This window comes from Oncorhynchus tshawytscha, linkage group LG03, assembly GCF_018296145.1.
Source record: "Oncorhynchus tshawytscha isolate Ot180627B linkage group LG03, Otsh_v2.0, whole genome shotgun sequence".
NCBI lineage: Eukaryota > Metazoa > Chordata > Actinopteri > Salmoniformes > Salmonidae > Oncorhynchus > Oncorhynchus tshawytscha.
In genome coordinates, this window is record NC_056431.1 from 50,728,761 (window position 1) to 50,748,207 (window position 19,447).

A 19,447-nucleotide genomic window follows, 5' to 3' on the forward strand; every position below is an offset into this window, starting at 1 on the left:
TCGGTCCTGCACCCCCCGGGTCCACGTTTTGTTTTTACCCAAGGACTACACAGCTGATTCAAATAACCAACTCATCATCAAGCTTTGATTATCTGAATCAGCTTTCTAGTGCTAGGGCAAAAAACTAAACAGAATTTTGTTTTTTAAGTGCAATTTCTAGTTTTTCTCCTGTTACGTCAGTCACTTTTTTTTCCCAAGATGGCGTGGCAGTCGGACGTGTGTTTATCTTGTCCCGTGTACATAGTCGTTTCCTCAGTTTTTTTTGTATATACTTAGTATATATTTTAATCTCACTTTCCATCTACGAACCGAATATACTTTCCTGCAACCCTCCTCACCCAATGTGGTATGGATCTGCTATTTTTATACTTTAGAATCGTAACCCCCATCAGAAGCAAGGCAGCTAACTAGCTAGTAGCTAGTAGTCAGTTAGCCACTGCTAGCGGACTTCACCGTTAACTCTGACACCAGCCAGCTTCAGCTCTGTCAATACCTGCCAGTCTGCACAGCGCGATATCAACCTAGAGATTGGTGTGGTACGAACTCATTGGTGAGACCCGGGTCCGTGCAGATTCACGGGCTATACGACGTTCAGAACGAGATTGGTAGAGGCAACTGGTTAATTAGCGGCTGTGGTAAAATCGATATTCTGATATTCTTTGAGTTAATTTGGGAAATAGAAACTCAATAAAAACTACTTTTCCCATTGTGCCCCAGGTTAATGAGTTAAATAATTGCTTGATTCAGTTAATCACGCAATTAGAAACTTTAATCATTCGATGAACAACAGTCGTCACATTAACTAATACAACGTCACGACAGGTGCCACAGGGTTCAATTCTCGGGCCGACTCATTTCTCTGTATACAGTATATCAATGATGTCGCTCTTGCTGCTGGTGATTCTCTGATCCACATCTGGCCCTTCTTTTGACACTGTGTAAACAAACCTCCAAGCGAGCTTCAATGCCATACAACACTCCTTACGTGGCCTCCAATTGATTTTAAATGCTAGTAAAACTAAATGCATGCTCTTCAACCGATTGCTGCCCGCATCCGCCTGCCCGACTAGCATCACTACTCTGGACAGTTCTGACTTAGAATATGTGGACAACTACAAATACCTAGGTGTCTGATTAGACTGTAAACTCTCCTTCCAGACTCATATTAAGCATCTACAATCCAAAATTAAATCTAGAATCAGCTTCCTATTTTTCAATAAAGCCTCCTTCACTCATGCTGCCAAACATACCCTTGTAAAACGGACTATCCTGCCCGATCCTTGACTTTGGCGATGTCATTTACAAAATACCCTCCAACACTCTACTCAGCAAATTGGATGCAGTCTATCACAGTGCCATCCGTTTTGTCACCAAAGCACCATATACTACCCACCACTGCGACCTGTATGCTCTCGTTGGCTGGCCCTCGCTACATATTCATCGCCAAACCCACTGGCTCCAGGTCATCTATAAGTCTTTACTAGGTAAAGCCCTGCCTTATCTCAGCTCACTGGACACCATAGCAACACCCACCTGTAGCACGTGCTCCAGCAGGTATATATGCTCCACTCACTCAGTTTCCCACAACAAAACACCAGAAAATTGCCAAAAAGAGTAGAACCACACTATGATTTGACTATTAGATGTTCAATGTTTATTTGTTTAAAAGTTAATTAAAAGTTTCACCTTATTAAAATGAGAGTTCAGCTCACATAACAGGGTTGACCTTAATGACCTTATACAAAATAAATCATCATTTTCAGAAATGACTGTGAAAGCAACAAAAATAACCAGGGCTCTACAATGATGGTGAAAACTTGGGGAAATGTTGGGGTTAATGGGGTTGAAATATTACTGGATGTCTCAGAGGATGCACAGAGGAACTGTCACGATCGTGTGTGGAGGCGGACCAAGGCGCAGCGGAGGTTGAGTTCCACATCTTTATTTCTAAGTGAAACTTAAGCAAAACAAAACAATAAAGAAACAATGAACCGTGACTAAGTGGTGCACATGCACAAAACACATAAACAATATCCCACAACCCACAGTTGGAGAAACAAAAAGGCTACCTAAATATGATCCCCAATTAGAGACAATGATTACCAGCTGCCTCTAATTGGGAATCATACAAAATCACCAACATAGAAAAACAAAACTAGAACCCCACATAGACATAATATCCTAGACTAACCCCCCAGTCACGCCCTGACCTACTCCACCATAGAAAATAAGGACTCTCTATGGTCAGGACGTGACAGGAACATGTCAAAATGCGGAATTTTTGCACTTTAGGAAGTCTTTACCATATTACAAATCGGATTTATTGAATTCTCCATGTGGTCTATATTAAAGGTCTCTTCATTAAATTGTCAGGCTTTTAAAATTCAATATTTGATGCACAATTTTGCATTACTTAAAATATCAGAATGACACCAAAGGCACTCATTTTCTGGACCCAGCTATCTAAACTTGTAGTTATCATGGTCGAACTACCGACTGGGTACGCAGGGCATGACCTTCAACAAGAGGACATGAACCGAACAACTGGGACCACAGTAAAATTAACAACTTGTTCTGTTGTTGTTCAGACATCCCAGGAGTCAGACACTAGACACTTTCATTTTATTGTAAACAACAAAAATGTTGCATAGATCTGTTTGTCAGACACATTTGTACTATTGTTCAGGAATATTTGTATCTACACTCTGACACTAATTATATTTAATTGACACCTGCTATTTACATGTATGTTCTTAGCAGAGACTTTTGAATTGTGGTTTACATTGAGACCATATGTATAATAAAGGTTTAAGTTTGTGTGCAGAAACAGCTATGCTTCTTCATCTAAATACAAGATGTTTCAATGCATTCTATTTGAATGCATTCTATCCAGTGCTGGGAACGTTGAGAAGAGCTGTGTGCCACAGACTTTACAGGCTTTGTTCTACTTGTGTGACACGGTTCAATCTAAATGAATGGACACAGACATCATAGAATCAAGTTCAATTGTATTAACAAGATTTAAACTTTACATTTTAGCTCAAAGTTCAAGAAATAAGAACTGTGTGAGTCTGTGCATCCATCAATGTGTGTGTGTGAGCAGTCCAAACAAATGCCTATTCTGTATGATTGGCTGGCCTTGGGATGAGTTGTCCTCTCCTAACCATGTCTTCCTGCCATGGCACATATCCAGATGGGGAGAGGAAGAAGTCCCTTAGCTTGTTTCTTGTTTGACTTGCAAGCCGTGTCGCCCTGGAATGAGAGTCTCACTGGGTCTTGGAGATTGTTGTCCCCTGCCACGACCCTCCTCCACTCTCCAGGTTGGTAGTTGCCGGAAGGGAGGGGCGTGTCTGCAAAAGCGGGAGGCATGTATTACGAACCTGTGCTCGCATACTCCCTCAACAGACCTTGGAAAACAAGAAAAAAGCAGCAATAGTACTGTTTGCCCATCTTGAGACGTCGTAACCAGTATGCACCTCAAAAGAAGATAACTCAAGAAATGTGCCATTCATTTTGACGTAAGATGTTTGGTCCAGTATTTCTCAAGTCAAAAAATGTGCATGTAAATGATCCCTACTGTTGGCCAATCACCGATGAAGGGGTGTAGACTTCAGCTTGCCTCGAGAAAATCTTCCCAAAATGTCGTCATAACATATGCATGACCTGTTTCGAACATTTTTCGATGGGAAGCATGTGGACGCCGTTAAGTCAACTCACCTGGTTAGATAAGGGTTTAACACTGCATTCCCTGCATCCCTGCCTTGCCTCAGTATGACGTAACTGGCGTTGGGAGGAGGACAGTTTATCTCTGGGTCTGTTGGGGGAAGCCTCCTGTAGCGTCTTTCAGCCCTGAGAGAGATTAGCATCTCTGGGTGTAAATCACCATTACCCATGGCCGGTAGGAACACACCCTACCCTGGTCCCTGTGACTCACACCCTGCCTGGTCAGTCAGTCTCCTCAGATCTCCCAACACCTCGTTGGCCTTTGTTTTAGAGAGAGGAGAGAGCGGGTCCAGCCTCACTCCACAAAGATGATTTACTTAGATAAGGTATGCTATGTTTTTTCCAAATCTAAACTACTCAGCTCACCTAACACGAACTGGACTGCTGCATATTAGAGAGAAAGTGTGAGGCATGCAAACCATAGATCTAATTCTATACCCAACTCCAGAGATGATTCCGTATATTTGAAGGTATTTTGTACTAGAGAGAATAGAGAGAGAGTGGAGTGTTTATCAAACCTATTATATATCTGTGGTCTATATTTCTTAACTGAGATTATTTAATGTGCTATTTCTTGTATTAGAAAGAGAAGAGAGAGTGGGGTGTCCAGTCTAACTCCACAGAGTTGATACATTCAGATAATGTTTGCTTTGAGGGTTTTTTGTATTCCAAGGAAATTTCCTGGCTTAATTGGTCTATTTGTTTAATTAACTAGCTAAACTTATTTTCACCTCTGTGAAATGTTTGCCTCATGATCTACCCGGATGTTCCTCTCAGATACAGCTAGCGCCCAAAAGACAATCATCGCCTGGTGCCAAAATGACTAAATGATGAGGGTGTATAAAGCCTCTCTCATCCCTGTCTCATTCTCAGATTCCACCAAGAAGCTCAAGGATGTTCTGGAGGAGTTTCACGGTGAAGGAGTCCTCTCCAAGTACAATCCCGAGCAGGTACAGTACGTCACTACCTCAACCCTTCTCTCCCTCCCACCTATCCTCTCTTCTCCACTCTTCTCTTCTATTTTTTCCCTTAATTTTTTCCCTCTCCTTTCCCTTCCTCTCCTCACTGTCATTCTTATCCTTTCCTCTATTCTCCTCTCCTCCCCTCCTTCTTTTCCTCCCCTTCCTGAGTGAGATCATCATTATTTTTGTTAAGACCCTGGCAATCCCCTGACTCAGTCCCTGCTCCATCACTGATACGCTAAGTCATCCGCTGTGTTTAGACAGTAGTAAGGTGAGCAACACTTCCTCCCTCCCTCGCACTCACCATCAACGTCCAACTGACGCCCTTTAACTTCGAAATGACGACAGAGGGCCGACGAGTTATGAAAGACAAGTGGAGCTGACATTTTTATTATGGTCTGTCTGAATGGGTCACCGCCCCACTCCCCCTACCCCCCCCCCACCACCCCTGCCCTACTCCTCTCCCAGCCAGGGTGCATCCCTTCTTCCTCCTTATAACTCCAGCACTGTGATATGAGTAACAGCCTCACAGAGGCTGGTTGGCGCCATCAGAGCCCTGTTGGATTCTGACATCATGTGGCCTGTGGTGTGATCACCAAAGCCAGCAAGTGCAGGCGCCAGGCCGGTGGTATTTTCTGCACTGTGTGGGAAGGAGTGAGGTGACTCTTCCCACTGGGAACAAACTGGTTGAATCAACATTGTTTCAACATAATTTGTCAAAGTATTGTGACATGGAATCTACGTGGAAAATACATTGGATTTGAAAAAAGTAATCAACATACTGTTGTTTTGAGGGTAAGATTTCAACCACAGGATTATGTCATCATGGTAACCAATTTTTAACATTGACAAACCTTGTATAAAATATGTTGAATTTATACCTTTGAAACAACGTCAGATGTCAGATCTTCAACATAATATCCACTATAAGAAAAAAACAATAGGCAGGGCAGCACCTCCTCTTGGAGAGTTGATCTATCTACAGCTATTAATTCAGTCTACCATCTAGAGTTTTAACCAAGCCCAGTCCTGCTTATCTTTTCTATCTGTCACTGACTACTACCAATGTGCTATCGTGAGAATAATTGCTTAGAAATCTCCCCTTAATAGATTCACTGTTGCTATCGAAGTAGGTTCAAAAAAGCAAATGAAATGTAACCATACTATAGCAATCCTATATCATCAATGATGCTATTTAGGCCTATATAGCATTTGGGAAGTCATCAACAGCTATTGTTTAAATTCAGCCCAGGATTCAACTCAACATAGACAATACATATTGGCCTAGGGTTTAAAGTTTGGGTTGATTTCAAATGGAATCTACAACTTAATAATAAATCTGTTGGATTCACGTCTCCATCTCAACCAAAAACAAAAGTTGAAGAAGAGAATTTAAATCAAATCAAACTGTATTTAAAGTGCATTTAAAGTTTGACTATATTTAGTCCTATTCTTTACCTTAGATTTTTGGTTCAAATGGATAAGTGAATCCAACACATACATTATTCATTTCTAGACCAACTGGAAATAAAGCCAGACTCAGTGGCACAGATGGAGCTATCCATGCAGAAGACAAACAAATGATATGTTGGACTCAGGTCTCCATCTCAACCAAAACTAAAAGTTAAAGTATAGGATTAAGATTCAGACAGTGGCTTAGATGGAACTATCCAAGCTGTAGATACAGTGCATTCAGAAACTATTCAGACCCCTGGAATTTAAGCAAATGTATAAAAAAATATAAAAAACACTGAAATATCACCTTTACAAAAGTATTCACACCATTTACTCAGTACTTTGTTGAAGCATCTTTGGCAGCGATTACAGCCTCAAGTCTTCTTGGGTATGACGCTACAAGCTTGGCACACCTGTATTTGGGGATGTTCTCCCATTCTTCTCTGCAGATCCTCTCAAGCTCTGTCAGGTTGGATGAGGAGCATCACTGCACAGCTATTTTCAGGTCTCTTCAGAGATGTTAGATCGGGTTCAAGTCTGGGCTCTGGCTGGGCCACTCAAGGACATTCAGGGACTTGTCCCGAAGCCACTCCTGTGTTGTTTTGGCTGTGTGCTTAGGGTCGTTGTCCTGTTGGAAGGTGAACCTTCACCCCAGTCTGTGATCCTGGGCGCTCTAGAACAGGTTTTCATCAAGGATCTCTCTGTACTTTGCTCTGTTCATCTTTCCCTCAATCCTTACTAGTCTCCCAGTCCCTGCCGCTGAAAAACATCATGATGCTGCCACCACCACAGTTCACCGTAGGGATGGTGTCAGGTTTCCTCCAGATGTGACACTTGGCATTCAGGGCAAAGAGTTCAATATTGGTTTCATCAGACCAGAGAATCTTGTTTCTCATGGTCTGCGAGTCCTTTAGGGGCCTTTTGGCAAACTTCAAGCAGGCTTTCATGTGCTTTTTACTGAGGAGTGGCTTCCGTCTGGCCACTCTACCATAAAGGCCTGATTGGTGGAGTGCTGCAGTGATGGTTGTCCTTCTGGAAGGTTCTCCCATTTCCACAGAAGAACTTTGGAGTTCTGTCTCAGAGTGACCATCAGGTTCTTGGTCACCTCCCTGACCAAGGCCCTTCTCCCCCGATTGCTCAGTTTGGCCAGGCAGCCAGCTCTTGGTGGTTCCAAACTTCTTCTATTTAAGGTTGATGGAGGCCACTGTGTTCTTGGGGACCTTCAATGCTGCAGACATTTTTTGGTACCCTTCCCCAGATCTCGGCCTCGACACAATCCTGTCTCGGTGCTCTACGGACAATCCCTTCGACCTCATGGCTTGGTTTTTGCTCTGACATGCACTGTCAACTGTGGGACCTTATATAGACGGGTGTGTGCCTTTCCAAATCAATTTCTGGCATGGAATAGCCTTCATTTCTCAGAACAAGAATAGACTGATGAGTTTCAGATGAGTTTAGACTGATGAGTTTTTATTTATTTCTGGCCATTTTGAGCCTGTAATCGAAACCACAAATGCTGACACTCCAGATACTCAACAGATACTAGTCTAAAGAAGGCCAGTTTTATTGCTTCTTTAATCAGGACAACCGTTATCAGCTGTGCAAACATAATTGCAAAAGAGTTTTCTAATGATCAATTAGCCTTTTAAATTATAAACTTGGATTAGCTAACACAACGTGCCATTGGAACACAGGAGTGATGGTTGCTGATAATGGGCCTCTGTACGCCTATGTAGATATTCCATAAAAAATCAGCCGTTTCCAGCTACAATAGTCATTTACAACATTAACAATGTACTACTTTTGTAAGACAGTAAATAGCCTAATGTTAAGGCTGTCTTACAAACTAATGTAACAGTATTTACTCAACCTTAAAATGAGTAACACATCCATGGCCACATTTTGAGTTTACTGTAACAATACATGTCTTATGAAAGCGTGTTCAGGGTCACAGGTCTGTGGAGATCTTCACAATTGCTATAATAATCTGCGCAGAATCTCAAACGGCATTGATCACTTGTACCATGTAATCTCAACTAACTGCAATCCAGGTCATTTGGTTGTGCTATTAGATCAAGCACAGTGATAACACATTAAGTTGCTGTGTAAATAAACAAAAGATCTGACATCTTGTTCCCATTTGAACTTTGATGTACTTTTAGATAGTTGAAAGCATAGTGATAACATATTAGGGAATTCAACAAACTTGTGGCTGTCTTTTTGAGTGGGTGAAAATAGGTTAGAATCTCATTGATCAACGTATCTACCAAATATTACCCAGTTCTCCACGTTGAAATGACATGGTGTGCCCAGTGAGTTGTACCCGTGTCATCAATTATTCGTGCTCTTGGTGACTCACCAATCCTCGTCTGTCCTGGAAGCTGCTCTAAACGCCAGTGACACACCATCAATGGCCTCGCCTCCCCCATCTCCGACTGTATTTCTCCGTGATGGATGAGCGATAAGGCAGACAGGGGACTGTAAACTAAGGGTGGATGGGTTTCCACACACACACACACACACACACACATTTCACAGCAGGCTCTGAAGGGGGGAATGTCAATCAGGTAGTCTAATTCACGACTGGGCCATTCAGTTGAGCTCATCTGGCTGTGAGATGTGTGTGTGCTGTCGTCCCTGAGGATGTACAGGGGCAAGAAAAAGCATGTGAACCCTTTGGAAATACCTGTTTTTCTGCATAAATTGGTCATGCAATTTGATCTGATCTTCATCTAGGTCACAACAATAGAGAAACAGTTTGCTTAGACTAATAACACACAAACAATTATAATTATAAATTAAATCAAAGGGTTCACATACTTGTTCCACCCTGCACTGTGAATGTTTACATGGTGTGTTCAATAAAGACATGAAAACTTATAATTGTTTGTGTGTTATTAGTCTAAGCAAACTGTTTCTCTATTGTTGTGACCTAGATGAAGATCAGATCAAATTTAATGACCAATTTATGCAGAAAAACAGGTAATTCCAAAGGGTTCACATACTTTTTCTTGCCACAATATGCCACTTTAGTGACGAGGACCTGAGGAGTGACAAGAACAAGTGTTCCGTTAATATGTATTGAGAGCACAGGCAGGGTGGAGAGACAGGGTTTGCTGTGCTGCCATAGTGTTGTGGTTTGACTTGTGCTCTGGTGATAGGTCTATACTTGAGTTTTTTATGCAACATTCTGCAGTTTTTACTTCTTTCTCGTGGCTTTCTTGGCTCAGATAGCATGGCGTCTCCTTATCCTTACCCTTTACCCCCATCATAACCTCTCTCTGTCAAGACTGCATGTGCCCTCCAATTTTAATCATAAATATATCCGAAGGGCGAGTATGATGACACACCTAGCTAGCGTGTGCACATTCTTTTTTACCTGTTGTGTTCGCATGGCTTCCAGAATGGATTTGATTTTTGATTTGATTTCTCGAGGCCATCAATGCTAAAAGGGAGATGGAGACAGCTGGATGGAGACCTTCCTGAAATGCCTATCAAATCACTCTGGGTGTTCTTATTGCAGACAAGCTTGTCTGTCTTACGATATGTGACCTTATGGATCCATCTTTTTTCTTTTTTTGGATATGTTTTTGGAACTTGTGTGCATGTTTGTGTGTGCATTTTTCTCAAAATCTGCTGTTACATGATGCAAAGTAAAGCTTCACCAAATAAGGAGGAGAGGAGAGGAGAGGAGAGGAGAGGAGAGGAGAGGAGAGGAGAGGAGAGGAGAGGAGAGAGAGGAGAGGAGAGGAGAGGAGAGGAGAGGAGAGGAGAGGAGAGGAGAGGAGAGGAGAGGAGAGGAGAGGAGAGGAGAGGAGAGGAGAGGGATATGAATGATGGTTCAATGGGTCTGGCCTGCCAGCCCAGTGCTCTCTGTCTCTCTGTTTGGGTTAGATCAACAGCACAGAACCACTGCTGTGAGGTCAGTCAATCATACAACACATTAATAAGATATAATCAGATTCAAAATCACCTTTATTTACCAAGTACAATTACACATATCCAGAATTTGCCTAAGTGAGAAAGTGCTGCCAGCAATAGAAAATATACAAAAACAATAAAGACACATAGACATCATAAAGAATATACAATATTGGAACAGTAAACATAAAACATACAACTCTGAAGTATAGGCTGATTACAGTGGGAATATACAATTTACTGAGGAGATATACATTATATATATACAAAGGTATGCGGACACGCCTTCAAATTAGTGGATTCTGTTGCTGGCAGGTGTTTAAAATTGAGCACACAGCCATGCAATCTCCATACACAAACATTGGCCGTAGAATGGCCTTACTGAAGAGCTCAGTAACTTTAGACTTGGCACCGTCATAGGATGCCATCTTTCCAACAAGTCAGTTTGTCAAATTTCTGCCCTGCTAGAGCTGCCCCGGTCAACTGTAAGTGCTGTTATTGTGAAGTGGAAACATCTAGGAGCAACAACGGCTCAGCCGTGAAGTGGTAGGCCACACAAGCTCACAGAACGGGACCACCGAGTGCTGAAGCGTGTAGCTTCACTCTGTTCTTGGTTGCAACACTCACTTCCGAGTTCCAAACTGCCTCTGGAAGCAAAGTCAGCACAAGAACTGTTCGTCGGGTGCTTCATAAAATGTGTTTCCATGGCTGAGCATCTGCATACAAGCCTAAGATCACCATGCGCAATGCCAAGCGTCGTCTGGAGTGGTGTAAAGCTCGCCGCCATTGGACTGTGGCGCAGTGTAAATGCATTCTTTGGAGTGATGAGTCACATTTCACCATCTGGCAGTTTGACGAACAAATCTGGGTTTGGCGTGCCCGAATGCATAGTGCCAACTGTAAAGTTTGGTGGAAGAGGAATAATGGTCTGGGGCTGTTTTTCAAGGCTCGGGCTAGGCCCGTTAGTTCCAGTGAAGGGAAATCTTAACGCTACTGCATACAATCACATTCTAGATGATTCTGTGCTTCCAATAGTTTGGGGAAGGCCCTTTCTTGTTTCAGCATGATAATGCCCCCATGCACAAAGCGAGGTCCATACAGAAATGGTTTGTCGAGATCAGAGTGGAAGAACTTGACGGGGCTGCAGAGAGCCCTGACCTCAACCCCATCGAACACCTTTTGGGATGAATTGGAACACCAACTGCGAGCCAGGCTTAATCGCCAAACATTAGTGCCCGACCTCACTAGTGCTCTTGTGGCTGGCTGAATGGTAGCAAGTGCTCGTTACAACGTCTAGTGGAAAGCCTTCCCAGAAGAGTGGAGGCTGTTACAGCAGCAAAGGTGGGACCAACTCCATATTAAATGCCCATGATTTTGCAATGAGATGTTCGAAGAGCAGGTGTCCACATACTGTTGGTCATGTAGTGTATCTAAAAGGCTTGATTCTACAGACATACTGTACTTGAGGCATTGTTCATTCAGATAGGAGGGAAAGGCCAGTGCCAGTTGCGCACTGCAACATCACCCACCTTACAATCTGAGCGGAGGCAGACAACATTTTCAAACTATTTAAACATCACCCACCTTACAATCTGAGCGGAGGCAGACAACATGTTCAAACTATTTAAACATCACCCACCTTACAATCTGAGCGGAGGCAGACAACATGTTCAAACTATTTAAACATCACCCACCTTACAATCTGAGCGGAGGCAGACAACATGTTCAAACTATTTAAACATCACCCACCTTACAATCTGAGCGGAGGCAGACAACATGTTCAAACTATTTAAACATCACCCACCTTACAATCTGAGCGGAGGCAGACAACATTTTCAAACTATTTAAACATCACCCACCTTACAATCTGAGTGGAGGCTAACAACATTTTCAAACTATTTAAACATCACCCACCTTACAATCTGAGCGGAGGCAGACAACATTTTCAAACTATTTAAACATCAACTTAATTGTTTAAAACCTGGATAATTTTTTGGTCATTTTATGAGGTATGTCTCACCTTGTTCCAACCATAGGAATGTTAAGGGGATTGCTTTATAAAGACTTCCTCATATGCCATTTAAACCAGTATTTATCTTCTGTTCTGAACTTTCTTTGATGTCCAGCAGCCAAAGACACACTCCTAGTCCTATTAACAACCCACGCTTGTTGTTGCATCTTTAGATCTTCCCTCTTTCTACATTTCTGAAGTATATTTTCATCGCTGTCATTAAAAAACACTCACATTTGCAGTGCACTTTTGACAACAGTGTTTTCCAGCTCATTGTATTTTGGGACATTATATCCTACTGCCATGTGCACATTGCTGCACTTTTAATGCGAAGAAACAGCTTAATAGTTTATCAACATATAAGCTAAACGTTCTTATCTGTTGCATCAGCCTACTTGGTTTTAAAATATTTGTTTTATGTACAGGGATTGTATTAATTTGGGATCTATCGCGTTCCACAACTGTCCCAGAGTATGTTTGGAATATTTAATTTAATAGAATAAGTCAACTTTTGTACTATTGGGGATATTAGATTGACATAGTGGATTGGCTAGTGCTTTTTCTGTTCGTTACACATCTTTTGTTGGTTGACGAAAAGTAAATGTGGACAGTTCTTCTAAGATCTTCAACATGCCCCTCGGAATTCAATGAGAAGGAAATCAAATGTGAGTGAGAGGTGCTTCAGATCACGGCGTATTGCACCCAGGAGAAGGGAATTCTAATTATTATATTCAGCCCAAGGGCACAATGGCCAAAGTGGCCGTAAGGCATTTTTTTTTTTTAGCAGGCATTATGGCCGTCGAATTAGAGTCCTGTACTTATGACTTAGGGGTTAGAAGCTGTTCTCGGTCTCGTCATCGTCGGTGATCAGGCCTACCACCGGCATGTCATCAGCAAACTTAATGAATGTGTTGGAGTCGTGGGCAGCCACTATATAAGCAGAGGGAGGGATGCTGCTGTGGTGAATATATACAGTGCATATACAGTGTTTTGTGGATGTGTACATAGTGCAAGGTAGCACACTGGTACTGGCATACTGTAGGTAGTACACTGATACAAAGGGTTGATAGGTAACCTGAATCGATGCATTATGTCCCACAAACTTGCCATAGGCACAGCATAGCTTGTTCGCCATTTTTATCTTGAATTATTAATGCATAGTGCATACAAGTTAATTAATTTGATACATTTTTGGGGTTAACTATGGCAGATATTGCTGCATGCATGCGTGTGTGGAAGGGAATGAGGACTAGCTTCCAAAAGAGGGTGTGGCCTCACCCCTGGCTAACCCTAGCTCTAACTGCTTCCACACCCTTTACTACTGCTGCCAGACCACTATAAAGTAACCCCTATGTCTCCTTCTTACCTCTTCCTGTTCCCTCTGTCAAACAGAAGCAAGACGTTCTCAACCAAGTAAGCCACACCCACTGCTGGGGGTCTGCATGATCTGTGGTTTCTGTGTATACATGTACGCTACAGACTGCATGTAACATGTAACATACTTAACCGTACATCATCAGAGGCACCAAGGCAAAGGTCAAAGGTCAGGGGTCAGAAACCTGCGGTTTCAGTGTCTAACACTACAGAATGCATGTAGTATACAGCACATAACCTTATCCCATCAGACACCTATAGCATGCTGTACTACAGTACTCATAATGCTCTCCCACAGTCAGAGGTCAAAGGTCAGGGGTCAGAAACCTGCGGTTTCAGTGTCTAACACTACAGAATGCATGTAGTATACAGCACATAACCTTATCCCATCAGACACCTATAGCATGCTGTACTACAGTACTCATAATGCTCTCCCACAGTCAGAGGTCAAAGGGGTCAGGTGAAGTGCTTCAGTTTGCCAGCTATGTGTCTTTGTGACGCTCAATTTACCAACATGTATCAACAGTGTTTCCATAACAGAGGAATGTTGGTGTGCCGTTTTTTTCTCTTTCTTTTTCATTTGTTTTTCAACCGCAAGACTAATGGCACTGATCACTGTCTGAAAGCCAGTTCAGACAACCTCATGTTGTTTCTGTAAAGGTATCTGCCCTGAGTAATCTCTGTCAATTATTTTACTCTGTCTGCTTGCTGAGAAAGTGAGTCAGGATTGTTTCTGTGTACTGTCTGTATGCCTTTTACGTTTGAAGGTTTATACTAATATTACACTTTTAAAGGCTAAAACCACAGCCAGCGTACCACCACCCTGTCTGAAAACCATGAAATCAACTGATTTATGTTTTCTCCAAATTGGCCATTTCCAGTCTCCTCCAATCCGTAAAGCTTTTTTCAAAAAGGCCCAAAGCGATAAGTGTTATCATCATGCTCTGTCTGTGTTGTAGAGAGATGATTGAATACGACATACTTATCTAAAACACAATACTGCAGACCACCAATAGAACTTCCAGCATACAGGCAAACAACTTTTCTAAAGGATTCATTCCTTTTATATACTGAAACAGATTATTTCTACTGCAGAAGTATGTGGTTTACAACACTTCACAGGTGTTGCCTTCCCACATAAACAAATTAGGGACGTATGATGATAGCCTTTTACTCAATGTCACCAATGTGTACTTTTTTGCTGCCCAGACTCTGTTGTTTACAATATTTATATCCAAGGTATCTGACTCTTCTTTTTCTCTATCTCTCCATCCATCTGTGTGAGCAGCCCATAGACTATGAGGGTTTCCAGCTCTTCATGACCACATACCTGGAGAACGACATCCCAGAGGAGCTGTGTCAGCACCTGTTCACCTCCTTCAAGAGCAAGACAGGGGGCTGCTCTCCTGAGGTGCCCCGTGCTGGAGCAGGACTGCTGGGTGAGTAGTGGCCTCCTTCAACCTGGTGGTGATTTACTCTGGCTGGGACTGGTGAAAACCTGGGTTGTGTTCAGTAGGGCAGTAGGGTTTATTTACATTTTCTTGTGTTATTGGAGAAGTTCAGGTAATACCTTCCCGTTCCAAATTGTTTCTCAATGTTTTCTCCCTACTGAACATGACCCTGGTAGATATCAACAGTGTCTTTCCTGGCCCTCAAAAGTTTTTTGTATGGAGTTAGGCTAAATCATTGGTGTACTATTGTATGCATCTCCCAAATTAGATTCCCTCGCAGGTTAATGCTTGTCTCAGGGAGAGTGTCCCTCGCTACAGATTGTAGTCAAGGGAGTTAGTTGTAGTCTGCACTCACAAATTCCTCAAAACACTTTCCACAAAAACACACAATGCAAACACTGCTGCTTTACTTGCCATGGTAGATCCCTCAGGAACACACACACGCCCACATGTTCATGTACCATTTGATTGAACTGTTTAAGCGTAAAGTGGTGCTGGAGTGGCCACAAACAATGACAGCTATTGAGTGGTTTAGGTTCATTACTTCCACTGCACCTGGACAGCTTGTAAACTGTGTGTCCTCCTCCACCATATGGGTTTATATGTGGTCTCTATCAGCCTGCCTGGCTGTCCCTCACTGCTGAACAGCTGAACACTAGGGGACAGATGGGAGTAATCTAACCCCTCTCCAAATGGAAAGATGGAGGGATTTGTATGCGAGCCCACCCAGCCATCTGAGATGGAGAGATGGAGCGATAGAGAGAGGGGGGGGAGAGGTGGTGTTACTCCTGAGCCTCTTCATTTGATCAGATGTGGAGAAGAAGAAAAAGGACACAGCCTACACTGCCATCTGGTGTTTGATCTCTCTACTAACCTCCGGGGTTGTGCAGAAATGAGAGGATCAGGCTCTGTCTCTCTCTGTCTCTCTCTGTCTCTCTCTGTCTCTCTCTGTCTCTCTCTCTGTCTCTGTCTCTGTCTCTGTCTCTGTCTCTGTCTCTGTCTCTGTCTCTGTCTCTGTCTCTCTGTCTCTCTGTCTCTCTCTCTCACACACTCTCTTTTCTCTCCTCTCTCTCTCTCTGTCTCTGTCTCTGTCTCTGTCTCTGTCTCTGTCTCTCTCTCACTCACACTCTCTTTTCTCTCCTCTCTCTCTCTCTCTCTCACCTTTCCTCTCTTTCTCGCTCTCTCTCTTGCTCTCCCTCTGTCAGAGTCCCATCATGGTTTTTATCATTCAGGACCAGAGAGGCTTGCGTTTCCTTGCCTGAATCAATCTCCCAGTCCCCAACAAAAAGAGACAGGGAGAAATAAGTATTTTTAGTGTGTTGTTGACATTATTATTCACTCCTCTGTCTTGATAGAAGGTCTCTTTTGTTGTGTGTTGGGCAGGCAGGGGCCACAGTTCTCTAATAGGTTGATATTCTGCTTTCCTCTCAGGGCCAAACAGACGATATGTCTTTCTTTTATGACTTTTGTGACTTCCTGTCCTGTCCTTCCTTGCCTACAGCACCAGTAGAGGATTTTACTATACGGGCCAATAGGAACCTGCTATTGACCCTAGCAATGCACTATAAGAATGTTTGTTGTTTGACTATAGACAAGGTCCCATAATTTGTCAATCGTCATTGAAGCACTAGTCCGCTCCTTTAGACTACTGCAACCTCTAATCTGCTTTGCCTTTTTATATAGCTTTCTCTTCTCTTTACAATGTCACCAGATACATGTTTACTGTATTTTATTATAGAGTTTTATTGAATTGGATTTTTTTTAAATTTTGCCTTGGCTATAAATAGAATCCACCCTCATATTGCCAGACATTTCTATATATATCTGACTCCTTCTCCTTCCCCTTTAACACAGCCTATATCACACTCCTTCTGTTTCCCATTTAACACAGCATATATCACACTCCTTCTCTTTCCACTTTAAAAACCTCTTAGCGCACAGATCCTGTTAATGGGATCAAAATGGACAACATCCGGTGAAGCTGGAGCGTGACAAATTCAAATGACAAAATTGTAATATTAAACATTCATGAACATACAAGGACCCTACATCATTTAAAAGCTTAACTTCTTGTTAATCCAATCGCGTTGTCAGATTTCAAAAAGACTTTACGGTGAAAGCATACCATGCGAATATCTGAGGACAGCGCCCCGCATACAAAAGCATTATAAACATTTTCCAAACCAACAGAGGCCTCACAAAAGTCAGAAATAGCGATAAAATAAATCACTTACCTTTGAAGATCTTCCTCTGTTTGCAATTCCAAGGGTCCCAGCTACACAACAACTGGTTGTTTTGTTAAATAAAGTCCTTCTTTATATCCCAAAAAAGTTAGTTTAGTTGTCGCGTTTGATTCAGTAATCCACCCGTTCCACTAGTTCAACATGCGTACAAAGGAATCCCAAAAGTTACCAATAAACTTAGTCCAAACAAGTCAAACAACGTTTCTATTCAATCCTCAGGTACCCTAATATGTAGATAAATGAGCCACCTTGAAAAACTACAACTGCTAATTTATTTTTCAGAAAACAAGGCTGAAACCCTTTCTAAAGACTGTTGACATCTAGTGGAAGCCATAGGAACTGCAATCTGGAATCTATTTATTTGTATATCCCATAGACAAGCATTGTAATGAACAGTGAGCTCAAATAAAAAACTTCTGGATGGATTTTCCTCGGGTTTTCACCTGCAATATCAGTTCTGTTATACTTACAGACATTATTTTTAACCGTTTTAGAAACTTCAGAGTGTTTTCTATCCAATGCTACACTCCTACTGCTTCCCCTTTAACACAGCCTATATCACACTCCTTCTCCTTCCCTTTTAACACAGCCTATATGACACTCCTTCTCCTTCCCCTTTAACACAGCCTATATCACACTCCTTCTGTTTCCCCTTTAACACAGCCTATATCACACTCCTTCTGCTTCCCCTTTAACACAGCCTATATCACACTCCTTCTCCTTCCCCTTTAACACAGCCTATATCACACTCCTTCTCCTTCCCCTTTAACACAGCCTATATCACACTCCTTCTGCTTCCCCTTTAACACAGCCTATATCACACTCCTTCTCCTTCCCCTTTAACACAGCCTATATCACACTCCTTCTCCTTCCCCTTTAACACAGCCTATATCACATTCCTTTCTCTCCCTTCCTCTATTTCACATCCTCTCACTTTCTCTGTCTTGCTTTTCTTGCCCTGATGTGTCTGCAGAGCCACGTTCCATTGATGCAGGCATCTCTATACAGACTGAAGTGGCCTGTGCCCCCATAACAGGTACCACTGCAGGACAACAGGGCAATGTTTAGATAACCCTACTAAGACTCATGGTCCAGCTACTGTCTGTCAACAGTGTTTGACTGCTGTTATAAAGTGACTTGTGATCTGTGTTTTGGAGCAGGTGACATGATAGTAGTCTGAACCATGGCTCAGTGGAATTTCGTTTGTTGTAAACTGTTGTTTTGTGTGTGGAGTATATCTCACCTGACCTTTCTTGTTTCATCTGTACCATCCTTGTTATTGTTGTGAAAAATGGAAAAAAATGTCCTGTTTTTGGTTGTTGTGAAATGCTGAAACTTTTTCTATTTGTCATTTTGAATCTCTCTTCATGACCCATGGTTGGAAAGTGAGGTATCTTTACTTTGTGTATTTTGTTGTGTAGGCTTAATCCTCAATGCTAAATGTCTGCTTCTGTAAACACAACTGTTGAGTCCACTGCCTACCTATCTTGCTTTATCTTTCCTGAAATCATCTTTCCCCCTTATCTGTCTTCTAGGAATGAATGGGAAGAGCATCCTGACAGCAATGGGCCGGCACACACCAGAGCATTCCATTGTGATGGCCACATGTTCAGGTGCCGTGTCTACCTCTCCCTGCTCCTCCCGTTCCTCCTCACAGCACTCTGGGACAGGGGCCCACACACCCGGGGGTTCCTACCACTCACCTGCCTGCACCCAAGCCAAACTCTCCACAGGTAGCAGTAGTAATGCTCTGACCCCCACCCCAGCCAAGTCCCCAGCCTCCCCTCGCCTCTCCCCAGGTAAATACCTTGTTCAGGTGCTGTAGGCAATTACACTGTTTTCCTGGAAAAGTTGTGATGCATGCTGTATTAGACTATGGTATTGCCGTAAACAATGAATTCCAATGACATCAATGTTAGAGAAATGTTGTGCCTGGAACATTACTAATGCCACAGCACTAAAATACACTACATGACAAAAAGAATGTGGACACCTGCTCCTCGAATATCTCATTCCATAATCATTAATATGGAGTTGGCACCCCCTATGCTGCTATAACAGCCTCCACTCTTCTGAGAAGGCTTTCCACTAGCCGAATCCACGTAAAAGCACTAGTGAGGTCAGGTATTGATGTTGGCCGATTAGGCCTGGCTCGCAGTCAGAGTTCCAATTAATCCAAAAGGTGTTCGATGGTGTTGAGGTCAGGGCTCCGTTTAAGCCAGTCAAGTTCTTTGACACCAATCTCAACAAACCATTTTTGTATTGACCTCACTTTGTGAATGGGGGCATTGTCATGCTGAAACAGGA

The 19,447-nt window shown here is 42.6% G+C and overlaps 1 protein-coding gene across 1 annotated transcript in view; it reads left to right on the forward strand.

The window, feature by feature from the left end:
- Window positions 1-19,447, forward strand: part of LOC112224251 (diacylglycerol kinase gamma) — a 165,948-nt gene that overhangs the window by 39,482 nt on the left and 107,019 nt on the right. The window contains exons 3-5 of the mRNA XM_042319263.1: window positions 4,597-4,673; window positions 14,735-14,885; window positions 18,676-18,939. Of these exons, the coding sequence (XP_042175197.1) occupies window positions 4,597-4,673; window positions 14,735-14,885; window positions 18,676-18,939 (492 nt within the window). The remainder of the gene's footprint in view (window positions 1-4,596; window positions 4,674-14,734; window positions 14,886-18,675; window positions 18,940-19,447) is intronic.